At 46.5% G+C, this 18021-nt stretch overlaps 1 protein-coding gene across 1 annotated transcript in view; it reads right to left on the bottom strand.

Moving 5' to 3' along the window:
• PDPK1 (3-phosphoinositide dependent protein kinase 1) overlaps nt 1-17210 on the bottom strand; it is a 96055-nt gene extending 78845 nt beyond the window's left edge. The window contains 2 exon segments of the mRNA XM_059692800.1: nt 16918-16967; nt 16970-17210. Coding sequence (XP_059548783.1) covers nt 16918-16967; nt 16970-17195 — 276 coding nt within the window. The 5' untranslated portion in view covers nt 17196-17210.
• Nucleotides 17211-18021: the final 811 nt, after the last annotated feature.

Raw genomic sequence — 18021 nt, forward strand, 5'->3', positions numbered from 1 at the left:
ACTCAGGGTCAGTGCAGTGAACAGTCTTTCATTCTGAGGAAGCCTTCAGATCTGCACAGGGACCAACGATTCAAAGCTAGAGGCCTATATACCTCAGAGAGTTCAGCAGCTACAACTGGATTCTTTAAATGTGTCCTGGCTCTTCAGAGTTCTTTTAAGTTTCTACAGACCTGCTGAGGAAGAATCTAATTGTAGGATATCACACGAGTGGAGCTCCAAAAGCTTAATCACTAGTTACTAAACTATGTAAACCTTTTGCATATGAACTAGTCATGGGTCTCGGACAGACGATCACAGTTACAGGTACAAGTAGAGAAGGGTTATTGCTGAACTGTTAGAACACGCACTCTGCCAAGCTGAGCACTGATCCTCACTAGCTGCCTCACCTTGAACAAGTTATGTCATCTCTCTGTGGCTCAGACCCTTTACCTCACAGTCAGGGATAAGGAGAACGGGAACTCCCAGGCTTGCTCTGAGGATTTAACGAGTGAATGTATGAAAAGTACTCAAGCTGACTGGAAGGGAGCGCGCTAGGAGCACTTTTAACATTAAATAGCACAGAAGACACAGACACAAACTTTCTCCAACCAGGGACCATCAAATCATAAAATAAGCCCCTCAGGCCCTTTCCAAGTGTTGTTTATTCATCTGTAACTAAAACCGAGTTAATTATATGCTGTATTATGAGGCCCAGTTCTAACCGTGAGTCAGAGAAAACCATATAGGAAGGCTGAGCTCCCCTAACACACCAGCAGAGGAATCAACATCAAAATCAGGGCCTTGTATGGTCAAGATACTGTCACAAAGCTTAGGGCTCCAGCCAGCAAGAGGAACGTGCCCAAATTCAAGAAAGTTAAGCTGCCTTTAAGTGCTGCCTGGGTGGAGTGTGCTCTGGAGGTGTGAACGCACCAGGACAGGTACCTTCCTCTAGGACCCTGTGTAAAAGGGGTGGGAGGCTGCCATCAAATCCAACCAGCTCATCCCTCAAGGGACTCTGCTCTCAGGTCGGCTGTGCTCACTGACAAAGAACTTTCTGCTAAGAACTTCCCTTCACCCCAAGAATTTCACAAAGCGAGGCCCAGCACAGAACACCAGTCAATGGTAGGGACAGTGACCATGGCTGCCTCTCCCATACCCAGACTCTTTTGAGCATTTTGCATATATATTATTACAGTTACTTTTCAAAACAACTCTTGGTGTGAAAACCACTGGCATTCTTTTCACAGATGGGGGCACTGAGGCACAGAGCAGGTCCTTGTCCATAGTCACATGCTCACCCATATTCAAACTCCTTGCTCTCAACCCCTTCCAGTTAGTAGAGAGTCTGGGTGATGCTGATACTGTGTCAGCAGGGACCGAGGAAGGGGGGCCTTAACTGGCAGGGCCTTCCTGGGAAGCATTTAGGAATCACCACCATATCATTCCTTGGGCTCTTGCCCTTCGGACCTGGCACACTCGTCTACACAGAATCCAGCTGAAACAGTCAGAAGTTCAGAATAAGACTTATATTAAGGAAACATTTGTTAAGAAATGACTCCTAACAACTGGAAATGGTTTATGTAAATGTCCACCAGTAGAATAATGGCTACTCTGGTTCACTTAGAGCAGTGGTTCTCAAACTTCCTAATGCCGCGACCCTTTTAATACAGTTCCTCATGTTGTGGTGACCCCCAATTTCACTGTTACAAATTGAACATAATTAAAGCATAGGGATTAATCACAAAAACAATATGTAATTATATATATGTGTTTTCCGATGGTCTTAGGCGACCCCTGTGAAAGGGTCGTTCAACCCCTAAAGGGGTCGTGACCCACAGGTTAAGAACCGCTGACAGCCGAAACCGGTTTGGCTCAGTGGATAGAGCGTCGGCCTGCGGACTGAAAGGTCCCATGTTCGATTCCGGTCAAGGGCATGTACCTGGGTTGCGGGCATATCCCCAGTAGGAGATGTGCAGGAGGCAGTTGATCGATGTTTCTCTCTCATCGATGTTTCTAACTCTCTTTCTCCCTTCCTCTCTGTAAAAAATCAATAAAATATATTAAAAAAAAAAAAAAAAAAAAGAACCACTGACTTAGAGAGGAGTACTAGGCAGTGTTCAAAAATGTGAAGTGAAAAAAAAAGTGAAGTGAGCCCAGGCAGCGTGGCTCAGTGATTGGATCTATAAACCAGGAGGTAACAGTTCATTTCCCGGTCAGGCTTGCAGGCTCAATCACCAATGTGTGTGGGGCGTGCAGGAGGCAGCCAATAAATGATTCTCTGTCATCACTGATGTTTCTATCTCTCTCTGCCTCCCCCTTACTCTCTAAAATCAATAAAAACAGTATATATTTTTAAAATTGAAAATAGTAGGAGAAAAAACAGTCAGGTATACAACAGAGGTCCCAATCTGGTTAAAAGAAGACTGAAAGGAAACAATGATGACCTCTGGGAGAAGGAGCGACAGACCACCCAGTGGATCCCCTGTAACTATTAACCTTGATAGCTACAAAGGACAAAGTGTGACATGGGCAGGATCAGCAGAAACAGCAGGGGAGCTCCCTGTAGACAAACATCCCTGAGGGACTATATCCTTGCCCACCTGCCTACTCACTGGGGACACCATATGGGGCCCACAGACCTTCTGAACTCACTTCCAAGTTCATCAGTTCCTATATTCAGGAAGGACTCAGATGTATAAGGAGTATTTGCTAGTGGGCAGATGAATAAACTAGTATTTTTAGACACAGATCCCATGTGAGGTGCAGAAACCATTAAGTATCAGTGGGGCCTGGCATGGAAATCCTACTACTGCTTTTCAAGCCTGTCATCCTGGAGCTGCATCAGAAAAAAACATCAGCACTTCAAAGATAACTCAATCCATGTACTTAAGATTCCATACGTGTTAAAAGCTTTACTCAGTAAAATCTACTTGTTGGTCAGAAAACAACATTGGCAATCACTTGCCGCCCTTTTTTTATTTTGAATCCTCATCCTAGGATATATTTTTATTGATTTGGAGAGAGAGGGAGACAGAGAGAGAGAAATTGATGTGAGAAACATTGATTGGGTGTCTCCCGCTCGGGCCCTGACTCAGGATGGAACCCACAACCTAGGTTTGTGCCTTGTCCAGGAATCGAAACCCTCGACCTTTTGATGTATAGGATAATGCTCCAAATAACTTAGCCACCTAGCCAGCGCAGTCACTTGCCTCCCATTTTGCTAAAATTAAAAATGTAACATATTAAAATTTACAACTAAAAGAAAAGCTGAGTTTCTAATTTAAAGTCATGTTCATTAAGCACAGCTGGTATGGCTTAGAAGTTGAGCGTCTACTTATGAATCAGGAGGTCACAGCTTAATTCTCAGTCAGGGCACATGCCCAGGTTGCAGGCTCATTCCCAGTAGGTGGGTGAGGGGGTGGTGCAGGAGGCAGCCAAACAATGATTCTCTCTCATCACTGATTTTTCTATCTTTCTCTTCCTCTTTGAAATCAATAAAAATATATTAAAAAATAAATAAAAATAAAGTTATGTTAATATATATACCACTTCAATATAAACCTTTCCTTGGGAATTACATGCGTACAGCAAACGTTTCCCCCCATGATCTAGTTTGGGAATCTGAGGGACACATAACTTGACCAAAAATAGGTTATTTGGTTAAGTAAAGTGATGTGGTGAGGCCGGCAGGTGTTGAGCTGTTTCACTCTTTCCCATTCTTCAGCTTCCAACCCCAGCACCTGACAGGAAACGGGTCAAAGCTAAAATAGAACCTAAAGCATGTGGGCACTTCCAGTGAAATGAGAGCCTTTTTCTGGGGTTCCAGCCCTACTAATTCCTCCTCTATAGTATCCCCTCCCCTTCTCTGGTCCCCTCTGCTGGGCTGGGGACCCTCAGCACTTCTCACCCCTGATTTCTGCAGCTAAACCTAACCTTCCCCTTTCTGACGCTGATGCACTAGCTCTGCCCTGTCCTCCTGTGTCCTTCAACCTCAGTGTGGACTGAGCTGTACTCTGGCCTTGCCGACCCATGGCTTATGTACCCTGGAAGAAATAGCATCTCTCCAGGCAAGATACAAGACGGTTGAGAGCAGCACAGGGACCTGTGAGAACTTCCCACAGTCCTTAAAATGCCCTGGATTTCATTCACCCTTCATCAGTGTTCCCCACACATAAACCTATACCCACAGTGATATGGATAAGTGTTCTAATAACACTAACAGGCTATCCTGCAAGGAAAATGCACGATTAATGTGGCTAGACTTTTGTTTTTTTAAAAATCGGAAGCTACTTTCTCTTTGAAATAGGTAAAAAAACAAAAACCAGACTCCCAGAATGCCACTGGCCATAATAAATAAATATCATCTGGCAGGAACACCCCTCCAGCATTGTAAACTCTGTGGTTTGCAACACAGGAGAGCCCCAGCTTATTCCTAACCCAGAATGCCTATCCTGACACCTGAAAAGGCACCATAAACAGATGCTCTCCCTTCCTAGGCTCCTTATCTGCAAATTTTGAATAAAGAGTTTGTTTGGGGGAGAAATAATGGCCAATGAGATCCAGAGAGACTCTGTTGCAACTTGACCGGCCAGCTCCCACAGTGTAACTTCCCAACATCATCCGCATGTGGAGAAAGATCTACTGTGCTGAGTATGACATTCAGCCACACCTCCACCACTCATCAGTTTGGAGTTCACTTACCAGAAACAAGGAAAGGAGGAGGAGGAAAACCAGGGCGGGCAGCCAGGCCAGTCATATTTCACCTTGTGTTAGCCAACCCCGAGCACCTACAGACTGGCCAGGTGAGCCTTCAACACCGAGGCCTATCTGCCCGCTGCCAGCCATCACCACCCTTTTCTTCACAGTGCTTTCCCGTTTGTTTCAGTGCTCCCTCTTAAGATACCAATTCCTACCTTCATAACTGTCTTGCTTTTGCAAAACTGTGGCTGTGCAGAACTGGGACTGGAGGGGCAAATCTATAGATGGTTGGGAAAACAAACTAAATTCATGACTCCTGAACTGCCTATCTTCTCATCTTCTCAATTATGACTAGAACAAACTCCATACTCTGCTCTTGGTTCAATCTAAGGGCCTCAAAGTAATGGCCCACAGCTTGATCTTTGACTGGAGGCATAGACAACAAACAACACTGTAGCTTCACCTGAGAGAAAAGAGCTGGAGGAGAAATATATCAGAGTCAACCACCTACCTTCACAAAGACCTGCAACAAGCCCATCCTCCAACCTGCAGAAAGAATACCAAGAGACCCAGTACATGAACCTCTGCTGCAGCTCGTACAAAAGCCAACAAGCTCACAAGCAGCAGACCCCAAATGTTCTGAAGGCATGCAGTCCGTCAGACTGGGGAACCAGTTCTATCAGTGAGTTCAGGTCCACTCTGCACCTAGAGACATTTCAGCTCCTGCAGAGTGTCCCAGGAGTGTCCATGTCTGCAGAAAGTGGTCAGAGTGGGCAGGGGTCTGGACATCCATACTGGCTCTGACCTGGTACATGCTAAGTCTGAAGCCCTCCAGGTCCCAAGTGTCTTCATCTGGAAACTGGAAGAATACAACAAGGTAATAAGCATGAAGGTTCTTCCAAAATAAAAATACCGTGATCATGCTATGACCACAAACAGCACATATCAGAGAGCAAGGCAGGGCCCTGGGACTAATTCCAGTCAACCAGCACTAACCTTATTTCATCTCAACAGTGACAGACAGTGGGTGTCAGGCACCCCTGACAGGATGCACTAGGGGCAACCATCTCTGTAGGGTTCTTCCTGAGCCTATAACCCCAGCCTCATCACCAAAACACATGAGACACACCCAAACTAAGACACAGTCCACGAAATACCTGACCATTACTCTACCAAAGCATCAGGTTCATGAAAAACAAGGAAGGCCTGAAACTGATGCAATCCCAAACAGGTCTGCAGTTTACTTAATAGTGGTGCCCATGTAAATTTCTTGGTTTTAACGGATGTGGCATGGTTGTGTAAAGTCAACACAAGGAAAAGTAGGGTGATGGATATTATAGGAAGGAATTCTGAGCTGTCTTTGCAACTTTTCTATATATCTGTAATTATTCCAAATCAAGCTTATTATAAAAATAAGTTTGTTTGGAGGCTATTTTGATAGCTTCAAGCAAATTAAAAGGATCTGAAAACATACTATGTCATTAAAAACCCGACTCAGAGTCACTGCTCAACAGTAACTTGAAAAACATAGGGCCACTGAAGGAAAATAGTACACTTGAAAAAAAGTGAAGATAACTAAACACAGAAAAAGTTTAGTGTAATTTTTCTAACCCTACCACCTTCTTCAGCTTGCATTCTCCAAAGGCCTACATGTTCGAAGAAGAGCAGGTCTCCCAATTTGAGCAGTGGCCAAGTCGTTCCAGCAAGCTACAAGGTGTACCAGTTAATAATGCGGATTTTTTCCAATAGATGGAGTTACACATATGTTGATATATATGCAATTTGATATGTAAGCTATTTTGTTGTATTGACAACAAGCTTCAAAACTTCATATGTCAAATTTTCTGAAGGTGTTAACACCATAGATATTTTTACGCTTAAAAATGTTGAATTTCGTGCCCAAAAAAAGAGCATTTGCGGGAAGTTTTAATTCATTTATTTTGAAGAAAAGTGCTGCTGAAAGCTATCGTATACTTCGGGAAGCTTATGGTGAACATGCTCCACCTCAAGATACTTGTGAACGCTGGTTTCAACACTTTAAAAGTGATGATTTCGATGTGATAGACAAAGAACGTCCAGGTCAACCGAAAAAGTTTGAAGACCAACAATTACAAGCATTATTAGATGAAGATGTGTGTCAAACGCAAAAACAACTTGCAGAAAGATTAAAGGTTGCTCAGCAAACAATTTCCGATCGTTTAGAAGCAATGGGAAAGATTTTAAAGGAAGGAAAATGGGTGCCACATCAACTGAACGAAAGACAAATGGAAAACCGAAAAGTCATCAGTAAAATGTTGCTTCAATGGCACGAAAGAAAGTCTTTTTGCATCGAATTGTGGCTGGCGATGAAAAGTGGACTTATTTTGAGAATCCCAAATGCACAAAATCATGGGTTGATCCAGGTCAACCATCAACATGAACTGCAAGGCCAAATAGCTTCTGAAAGAAGACAATGCTCTGCGTTTGGTGGGATCAGGAAGGTGTGGTGTATTGTGAGCTTCTAAAACCAGGTGAAACCGTTAATACTGATCGCTACCGACAACAAATGATCAGTTCGAACCACGCTTTGATCGTGAAATGACCAGAATGTGCCAGAAGACACGGCAAAGCAATTTTGCTTCATGATAATGCACCATCACACACTTGAAAACCAGTTAAAGACATGTTAAAAGATACTGCCTGGGAAATATTAACCAACCCACTGTATTCACCAGGTCTTGCTCCTTCAGATTACCACTTGTTCCGATAGATGGCACACACACACTTTCTGAGCAGCACTTCAAAACGTACGAAGAAGTGGAAAATTGGGTCTCTGAATGGTTTGCTTCAAAACAAGAAAAGTTCTATTGGGACGGTATCCACAAATTACCTGAAAGATGGGGGAAATGTGTAGCTAGCGATGGACATTACTTTGAATAAAACACTTGATGTTTCTCTTGAAATTACCGTGTTTTCTTTGATTACAAAAATCCACATTATTAACCGGTACACCTGGTAAACTGCATCCCTCCCTCCTTTCACTTCTGCTACACTTGGCCACTTCTTTGCTCACCTGCCTTCTGGGTGCCTCAGCCTTCTGGCCCCCATGCCAGGTGCACTCTGGGTCCAGGTTCTTCTGACTCCACTCTGTAGCAGCCCCATAAAGGCCGACCAACCCTCCCTCCACCATTTGTAGTGGCCCTGCTGTTGACTGCTTCCCTTCAGTCCCAGGAGTAGAGCGGTGGTTGGCAGGGTTCATAGAGGGGTAGAAGCGCATGCAGGCTGTCCCCACACACTAAACTACAGATTCAGTCCTTTTCACTGAAGGATTCCTCAGGCCAAGAGCATGGAGCCCTGTTCTGTTGATGCCTCCTCTAAACCACCACCAGCCCATTCTCAGCCACTTCCACCCTAGAAACACAATGCTCAGTGATAGCAGCTTTAGGGATGGAAAGTTTTCTAAAATTAAAAAAATAAATAAGGAAAGAGAGGGAATTTAGATTATGAGATTTTTATGTGTTTTTTTTTTAGGAAGGAATGAGAATAAAATGCAATCACAAATAAATTTTGTATTTAGATGTACATATTTAATTTTAAAACTGTATATCTGATAAGAACCAGCTACATACTAGTACTTACAAACAGTAGAAGACAATAATTTTGACCAATGAAAAAACCCATGAAAGAAAATGCCAAAGAGCAGAAAGAAAAAAGGTAATAACGGGCAAAAAAAGGTAGTAAATGCTAAGCTTCTGAGATTGTGCACTGAGAAAACAGTGTATTCTCTCAGCCTCCTGTCTAGCCTAAATCACAGGCCACTAGGAGAGAAAATGGAAAATTGCTCACTTTCTCTCAAGGAAGGAAGTTGGTTAATAATGACAAAACCTCAGAAATTATCAGTTATCAAGCTTCTTAACTTGCTGAAGAAGTTAAAGTTAGCTTGCTAACTTACCTGCTTCCTCAGGGTCAGACTGCTGTGGTTTTCTAGAGCCTATGTTGGCTGAGCAGAGCCGGTATTTGGGCAGTTTTGCCAAACACTGGACTGTTTCCATTATTTTCCAAAAGAGAAGTGCATGCAGCACTACTTGACAGCCAGTGTTGGCACACAATGGGTCTAAAGTTCCCATTCCACTCCTGCCCTCCTCCTAAGGCTGGTGGCGCTCTGGCTCTCAATGCTCCCTCCCTGTATCCTTCCACAGGTGCATGGCAGGAAACCGGGAGAAAACGTGGGCTACCCAGAGAAAGAGTCCTGAGATCTCAGCTGCACAACCATTTCAGGAGAGTGGAGCCTTATAACACCTGGGGGCATAGTCGTGGTGCTGTATGTAGAGCACATACCCCTCCTGGGACAGGACACTTAAAAATTAGACCAAAGTTGAGGCCTGGGAAAAGCCCTCTCTGACCCTGCCCCAAATGGCAAAGAGAGGTGTGCCAAAGACACTGAACATCATGGGGGCCATTTCCCCCAAGGTCCTTCTGTCTCAAGGGAAAGCAGCTTCGTGTCTAGTCACAGGGACAGCTAGGGTGATCCTGATCCTGAGATCTTCAGGAAACAATCCTCCCGATGGGAAAACAATTGCCTCCTATGCAGGGTCCACATCACCAACACTGGCTCCTGTACAGGTTAAGTACTCAGGATCCAGCTATGTGAGGACAGTGGTCTAAGGCAGGCCTCACCTGGCATGGCAGAAGTGCCAACATGGAGAACTTCAGCCCAGAATACTGCATGCCTGACACTAACTATTGGTTAAACCAGATTTAACCCAACACTTGATCACCAAGACTTCCCGGGAAGGGCTGCAGTATAAAAAGGAACCAGCCCTAACTGGTCAGGGGATAGAGCATCGGCCTGCAGACTCAAGGGTCCCAGGTTCGATTCCAGTCAAGGGCATGTACCTTGGTTGCGAGCACATACCCAGTGGGGGGGGGGGGTGCAGGAGGCAGCTGATCGATGTTTCTCTCTCATCAATGTTTCTAACTCTCTATCCCTCTCCCTTTCTCTCTGTAAAAAATCAATAAAATATATTTTTTTAAAAATAAAAAGGAACCAATGGCTTTGAAATATAAGCTCTCAAGGGTCAGGTAATGTGCACACAGAAAAAAGACCTATCCCCCTTTTAAACTATATTGCTTTCCAATGGTTCTCAACCTTCCTAATGCTGCGACCCTTTAATACAGTTCCTCATGCTGTGGTGACCCCCAACCATAAAATTATTTTCTCTCTCTCTCTCTCTCTCTATATATATATATATATTTGATTTTTTACAGAGAGGAAGGGAGAGGGATAGAAAGTCAGAAACATCGATGAGAGAGAAACATTGACCAGCTGCCTCCTGCACACCCCCCACTGGGGATGTGCCCGCAACCAAGGTACATGCCCTTGACTGGAATCGAACCTGGGACCCTTCAGTCCGCAGGCCGCTCTATCCACTGAGCCAAACCGGTTAGGGCTACTTCATAAGTGTAATTTTGCTACTGTTATGAATCGTAATGTAAATATCTGATATGCAGGGTGTATTTTCATTGTTCGCGACCCACGGGTTGAGAACCGCTGCATTAAGAAGTGAAAAAGATGTCCATGTTTTTAACCCTCTGACTTCTATTTACTTTCGTATGCTTTCATCCTGGGCATTAAACTGGCGACAAACAGTTTAAGATGAGGCTCTGCACCCCTCAAACGTACACAGTTCTGAATGCAGGGGAGTCAGAATGTACATGCAGGATGAGGGCACGGTTTTGTTAATAAGCAGCACAAATAATAAGGTGGGCAGGCATTTGAAAAATATACCACAGGAAGCCTGGGAATGAGAACCAGGAGGAGAAAGTGTGAAAAAGAGCAACAGAAGCCCAGCGGGCATGGCTCAGTGGTTGATCATTGACCTATCTGCCGGGAGGTCACGGTTTGATTCGGGTCAGGGCACATGCCTAGTTGCGGGATTGATCCCTAGTGTGGGGTGTGCAGGAGGCAGTCAATCAATAATTCTCTCTCATCATTAATGTTTCTATATCTCTCTCCCTCTCCTTTCCTTTCTTAAATCAACAAAAATATTTTTTCTTTCAAAAGAGTAAGAGAAGCCATCTAGAGACTCAAGGTTTAGAAACATAACGTAACAAGGTAAAGAACCTATTTTAAAGAAACAGAACACAATAGATAACAAAACCTGGTACAGACCAAGAGGGTGGAGGGTCATGAAAAAACTGATAGGTCCAAAAAGGCTTCACAGCCAGCTTGGGGTGGGGTCCACTAATCAGAACTACTTCAGGCAAATAGGAAGGGTCTAATGCAGCGGTTCTCAACTTGTAGGTCGCGACCCCTTTTGGCAGTCGAACGACCCTTTCACAGGGGTCGCCTAAGACCATCCTGCATATCAGATATTTACATTACGATTCATAACAGTAGCAACATTACAATTATGAAGTAGCAATGAAAATAATTTTATGGTTGGGGCACAACATGAGGAATTGTATTTAAAGGGCCAGAAGGTTGAGAACCATTGGTCTAAAGAGAGCCTGGCAGCCGAGAACATCTTGGACACTGTCCTGGGCTGTGCAGGCTGAGAACAGAGGCCACATGGCAGGGGTGTCTGAGAAGGGACCCTCATCAAGGAGAATCAGTGACAAGCCAGGAGAGGGAGGGAGAAGTCATAGGAGCCATGGAACCTGGGGACCCACCAGCAAGTCCTAACCCTAACCCTAGTTCTTCCTTAATTAGGAAAGGGGAAACTAGGAAGAGAATGTGTCAATATTTTCAGCCCCACCAGGCCTGTGTGCATGTGGCCAACCCCCTCCAGATGTAACTACTTCCTTATGCAGAAGAGTTGTATTTCGATGCACATACACTAGTTGTATTTAGATAGCACCTGGTCTCTGCTACCATTCAGACAGACTCTATTTACCAGACAGTGCCATGCTACAACCCAGCACACGCACTGCATTTCAGATGGGGTTCAAGAAGAGGATCTGTAAGGTACAACCTTCTTCTCCTAAGTGGGCAGATTTCCCAGGTCCACTGAAGGCACTGTCCGCCCAATCTCTCAGAAACAGGGACGGAGAACAGAAAAGTTAACTGCGAGCATCTTTTCCCACGGTGTCCACTACATTGCAGATCAAAGCATTTCATGAAATTTCGGTGAGGCTTCAAGCTTCCCTGCAAATCTTATCAGCCTTCCCTGTCAGCACCCAATACACAGCTGTCACTTTGAGATACAATTCCTGCTGCAGTTAAATTAATTCAAAAAGAAAAAAACAGGTTGGAGAATGATACATTAACAATGAAATTCATTGTAAAAGTAAGCTTTTAGCTGGATGAATTCGTACTGTAATATAGCAGACACACACAGCCCCCTGCATGCAGCCTCTCATCAGCCGTCTACAACGTGGGCAGCACTGCCAGCAGCTCCACAAACATGCAAAGGACAAGGACATCCAGAAAGAACTTCTTGGCATCCAGACACTGCTTCCAACCATGCCTGCAAATATTTCGATTCCCAGCAGGCAGAAAGCTGATTTAAAGCCCAGTGTCTGGTATAGAGAGCATGTGATCTTATCGGTGGATAGAGGAGGTCACTGGGCCATCAGGAACTATGTGCCCGCCTTCCTCAGGCCCCTCAGAAACACTCCAGGTGGAAATCACACTTGTTTGTCCTTCTGTGGGCCATGCGCCTGGTCATGGGCTGCTAATGTCAGACTTGGCCATCTTTTCACACACAGTTTGCAATGCTGTCACTTCCCACTTCTGGAGGGCTGTGGGTGACCCAACTATTTAAACAGAAACCTGACTCAGTTGCTCTGATAAGGCATTTGGCGCCCTCAAACCTAATCATTTGGAATGAACTATCTCCCTAACACAGTCAAAACAACCTGAAAGCCCTACCGAGTTTGACTCATTAGACAGAGAGCCAGCCTGCAGACCAAAGGGTCCCAGGTTCAATTCTGGTAAAGGACACGTACCAGGGTTGCAGTCTCCTATCTGGCCCAGGCCCTGGTCGGGGCACGTGCAGAAGGCAACCAATCGATGTGTTTTTCTCACATCGATGGGCTTTCCCTCTCTCTTCCATTCTCTCTAAAAAATCAATGGGAAAATATCTTTGGAAGATGATTTTAAAATAGTAAAAAAATAAAGAGAGAAAAAAAAAAACAGACCTTGTGCAACCATATAAATGCAAAGAGCATCAAGCACTTAAACAGACTCCAAGAACCATCATGAACCCAGCAGGCCTTTCTTCTCTCAGACACTAGCATCAGAACACATTCCCCACGATCCTTGAGAAAACACTCTGCCTGTTGTGTTGACTCGGCTAGTGGATACACGATCAGTTCTCATTATTCAAATAATTTTTTTCTGAGGGCCTCATGTCACACTGAACAAGAACGCTATCTGGTTACAGAAGAAGGCACTACTGACAAGTCCTAAATGATACTTGTCTAAAACTTACAGTTTCCACACCAGCACTTCCTCCCTGGTGATCTGCCCTTTGAACCTGCCTTCAAAACAACTGTGCTCCACACCCCTACAGCCAGCTGTCATCACAAGGGCAGGCATACAGAGCTGGCACATGTGAGTTTAGCCCAGGGGTCCTCAAACTACAGCCCGCAGGCCACATGCAAATACAAATATTGTATTTGTTCCCATTTTGTTTTTTTACTTCAAAATAAGATATGTGCAGTGTGCATAGGAATTTGTTCATAGTTTTTTTTTTTTAAACTATAGTCCGGCCCTCCAATGGTCTGAGGGACAGTGAACTGGCCCCCTGTTTAAAAAGTTTGAGGACCCCTGGTCTAGCCCTTGCACCTGCTGAGGGAGTCATTTCTGCATCAAGCGTCCGCAGCATCAGCTCCTTGCTCTAGTCAAAGTCAATTTCCACACAAGACACCCCTTTAGGATGGGGCATAGTAAAGTGCCAGTGAAGGCTCTCCACACATCATCATCTCAGGAGGAATGCACCTCCCTGCCCCCACCATTTTTGCAGTGCTTCCTAGGTCATCATGCACTTGCCCTACGTGCACCCAAACCTCCCATCAGGAGTCTCGGGAGATAAGGGCACAGAATCAAGGGACACACACCCAGGAGATACCTTTTCCTCCTGCCCAAGCTATGCCAGAGGCAGCCTAGAGGCCCAGACCTGCTTTAACTAGCTGCCCAAGCCTCTTTCCAGGCCCCACATCTCTACACGCATGTGCTGTGACACCTCTTATGAAACGCATGTCCAAAGAGTAGAACAAACCTACACGTCCACCTCATTAGCATGGGGCTTCACCTCGCCAGCGCTGGACTCAGCTCAGTAACTGCTGTAGGGATGTCATGGAAAAGAAATACATCACACTATAGGAGGAGCTACCTACCAAAAGGGAGAGTGAAAGTCAGAACCCACTTCTTTCCATGTTCTCTGTTTTCCCCACCACCGGCCCACACAGATATAGCCACCTGTGCAAACACACCGCCACCCTACAGATGCAGGGAGCCACTCTGGCTAATCACCAATTTTTCATTTAACAAAATCGTTGCACAGTTCTTTTTTCTAAAGGGAGGATGCCAAGCCTCGCCCATTCAGAATATCAGCCCTCAAATGAGGATGAACCAGAGCCTCTTTCCAAACAGCTGCTTTCTCACAGTGTGAGGCTGCAACAGGCTCCAGGGGTCACAGAGTTCAGCTACCTGCCCCAAGAAATCAGTGTGCTGTCCTTCCATGGAACACTGTCCCTCCAGCCTCCAGCACAGTTAAGACGTTCAGGCACAACCCCCGGGGAAAGACCTCCTGGACAGTGGCACGGAGGACTTCCTTAGACTGAGTGCTGCACTGAGCTGCCCAGCAGACCCTCACGTGAAGGGAGGGTAGCACCTGGTCTCTGCTATCATTCAGACAGACTCTCTTTACCAGACAGGTACTAACATTTTCTGCACCCATTCCCACTCCTGTCAAATGGGAATGACACCTACCTGGAAACTGTTGACAGAAGCCAAGCAACACTGTGTGAACTATCTAGCCAAGTGCCTGCCTTAAAGGGATTGCTCCATCAGTGGTACTACAGCACAGGGCCCACCTTACTATCAAGCTGGGCTAGCCAGTGGTCGTCCAACTGCGGCTCGCGAACCACATGAAGCTCTTTGGCCCCTTGAGTGTGGCTCTTCCACAAAATACCGACTTCTGCGCATGGGCCACAAAGTTTCAATCGCACTGTACATGCGGGCCCGCATGTGGTATTTTGTGGAAGAGCCACACTCAAGGGGCCAAAGAGCCACATATGGCTCGCGAGCCGCAGTTTGCCCACCACTGGGCTAGGCCATTTTCAGACTTCACAACTCCTACTGCTCCCCCTGTTGGCTGCACACACTTCAAGAAATAGGAAAATTAATCATTGGACAGGGGATTCTCATACTAGTACAGTGCCACCTTAAAATTCCAAACTTGACAGCACACTCATTTGAAACATGGAAATCTACTGGTCCTCCTGTAAAAAAAAAAAAAAGAAAGAAAGAAAATCCTATTTTGGGGGCTTCTCTGCCATTACTGATGGGAAACGTGGCACAGTCTCACATACATGTGAAGGAACCTAGCTCCAGACACAAAATCCTTGTCCCTCACTTTCTGATGGGCGGTCTAGTCTCTATTCTGTAATTCATTCCTTCTCATTGGGTTCCAGCGTTTTGCACTAAAAAGCTGCCTCATGCCAAGAAAACGCCAGGTGTCAAATACCAGCACGTGGAACTACCGAGACTACGAGAAAATGCACGTTTTCTCCTCCAATGGACACCATCGACGTACACACCTTGCACTGCAACAGCACCCTGGGTGAAAGTTTATTTTACAAACATCCAGGATTACCGTCAGCCTCAGCCTCGACTGAGCTTCACCAAACCTCCTAAGTTGTGTTTTTGTGTGTTCACCAGGCACCACGTGTGGCAACGACCAAAGACACCCCTTTGCCCTTCACCATTTTCCTCAACAGAACAGGTTCTCCTGCTCTGAGACCTCGGGTTATCGCCCATCTCTACAAAGCTCAGTGTTCTTAACCCCAAGTCCACGGGGGAGCTGCAGAAGGTTCAAGAGCTTCCGGAAGCAATTACAAAATTCAACGGAGCTGTGCGTTTTTCTCAGGACGACGCAGGCTTTCCATCAGATTCTCAAAGGGACTCACGACCCGCCCCCCAAACCATAAGGGTCAAGTCCATTTCATGGATCTTCCTTCATGCAGCGGTTCTCAACCTGTGGGTCGCGACCATCGGAAAACACATATAGCATATCATATATTTACATTACGATTCATAACAGTAGCAAAATTACAGTTATGAAGTAGCAACGAAAATAATTTTATGGTTGGGGGGTCACCACAACATGAGGAACTGTATTAAAGGGTCGCGGCATTAGGAAGGCTGAGAACCAATTTTAAGGGATTTGCCCTTTCAACCAAACTTTGAAAGCTGTTTAGACCTTCTTCCATCACTCACTTCACATTCGCACGCAAGGTATAAAACCTTCAACCATCTTCCCCAGAGTCCAGAATGGAGCAGAGAAATAAACATAAAAACGCTAGGGATACTTTTAACAACAGACAGAAAAAATATAGAAACACCAGCGATGCTTTTAGCAAAACATTTAACCTAACAAATGCTTTTCTTTTTCTTTCCCCATAAAACCTCTCCTTCCCTGTCGTGCTCCCCTTTCCCTAGAGTCAGTAAGGGTCAAGCCGAGCTTCCCAGGGGCTTTCCCCAACTCCGGTGCCTGTGCCGGAGCGCGGACTCAAGGCAGGAAAAGCACCCTCCGGGCCGGGAAAGGAGTCTCAGACTCCATGCTCACCGGGAATCCGGGAGGCCCGGAGCATCGCCAGGTGCTCTGAGTAAGAAGAGCTCGCACCTCCTGCGTCTGCTGCGGGCAGAGGCACCGGGACCTCTTTGCAGTGAAGGCCCAGGGCGGCTCCTCAGCTGACAGAAGGAAAAGTAACCCCGAAGGCTCGGCTCCAGGCCGCGCCGAAAACAAACTTTCCAAACACTTCCACCCCGACCGGCTGGTGACACCTCCCCGGCTTCCCCCGTCCTCTGCGCTCCTGTCAGCACCGAGGCCCACCTCGCGGACACCGGGCTCCCCTCGGTGGCTGAGTGGGGTGCCCGCAGCGCCCACGGCCCTCCGCCCTGGTGCCCGGCTCCAGGTGAGACGCCGCCCGGCCCTCGGAATCCTGGGCCGCCAAGCTTCGTCGGGCCCAGGCGGCCGCCGCGCTCGGGGAGGTGACAGGCCGCGGTGCCCTGGCTGCCGCGAGCGCACTCACCAGCTGGCTGGTGGTCCTGGCCATGGACCCCGCGGCGGCTCGGGCACCTCTCCGCAGCCCCGCGCGACTCTGCGCTTCTTCAGCGTCCTCCTCTCCGCAGCCGAGCTCCAGCAATGGCCGCCCTCATCCTGCGCCCGCCCCGCCGCTCGCCGCCCCGCCCCCGCGCGACGCTGGGCGGGACTTCCTCCAAACCGCGGCCGCCGCCCGCACTCATTGGCCGTGCTCGCTGTCGTCACGCGGCGGCCCTGGTCAGCTGCGTCGGCGCCCTCGAGCCGCATTTCCGGGTTGCGGCCCGGCGGGCTGGTGCCGCGCGACCCTGTCTCGGGAGGTGGAGGCGCGACCGGGTGGGAGCCAATCCCGGGGCCGCCGGGCGGGGAAGGGGGCGAGCTGTCATCTCGGGCTCCCAGGCTGGGAAAACGCGGCTCGCAGGGCAGGGCCCGCCAAGGTCACACCCGAGCAAGAGGCGAGGCTGCTCCCACCCGCCGCTCTGCGTAAACGCGGAGAGACGAAACTTGACTAGTGACAAAACTGAGAATTGCTCACGGGGGACATTTGGGCTATAAGTCATGTTTATACGGCAAAGAGCAATCCCATCTCATCTCCGCGAATGGTGCCAGGGACACTTTCAGAACTTTTTTGCATATATATATATATATATATATATATATATATAATTTTAGTTGATGAAGGTGATGTTGAGTTTTTTTGAAGTTGTTTCTGTTGATAATGACGCTGTTGTTTTTGGTTTTTTAAAATTGTGCTAAAATAGACAAAATGTATTCCATTAACCATTTTAGTGTACACTTCAGTGGCATTAAGTATATTCACATTGTTGCGCGATGATGTTTTATTAAGTTTTTATTAAGTTTTATTTCTTAGTCTTCACCCACGGATATGCTTTTTTATTGGGTTTGTAGAGAGAGGGAGGAAGCGACGGAGAGAACCATCGGTTCCTTATTAAAAATGGAACCCATGACCTTTCCATGTACAGGAGGACATCCCAACCAACCGGGCCACACACACTGTTTTTAAACAAAATTAGACTCACCTTTGTTACCTGAATATTTGCGTATTTTTAAATAACCTTTTTTTTCCTTCCTATTT

The sequence above is a fragment of the Myotis daubentonii genome, chromosome 4, assembly GCF_963259705.1.
Source record: "Myotis daubentonii chromosome 4, mMyoDau2.1, whole genome shotgun sequence".
Lineage (NCBI taxonomy): Eukaryota > Metazoa > Chordata > Mammalia > Chiroptera > Vespertilionidae > Myotis > Myotis daubentonii.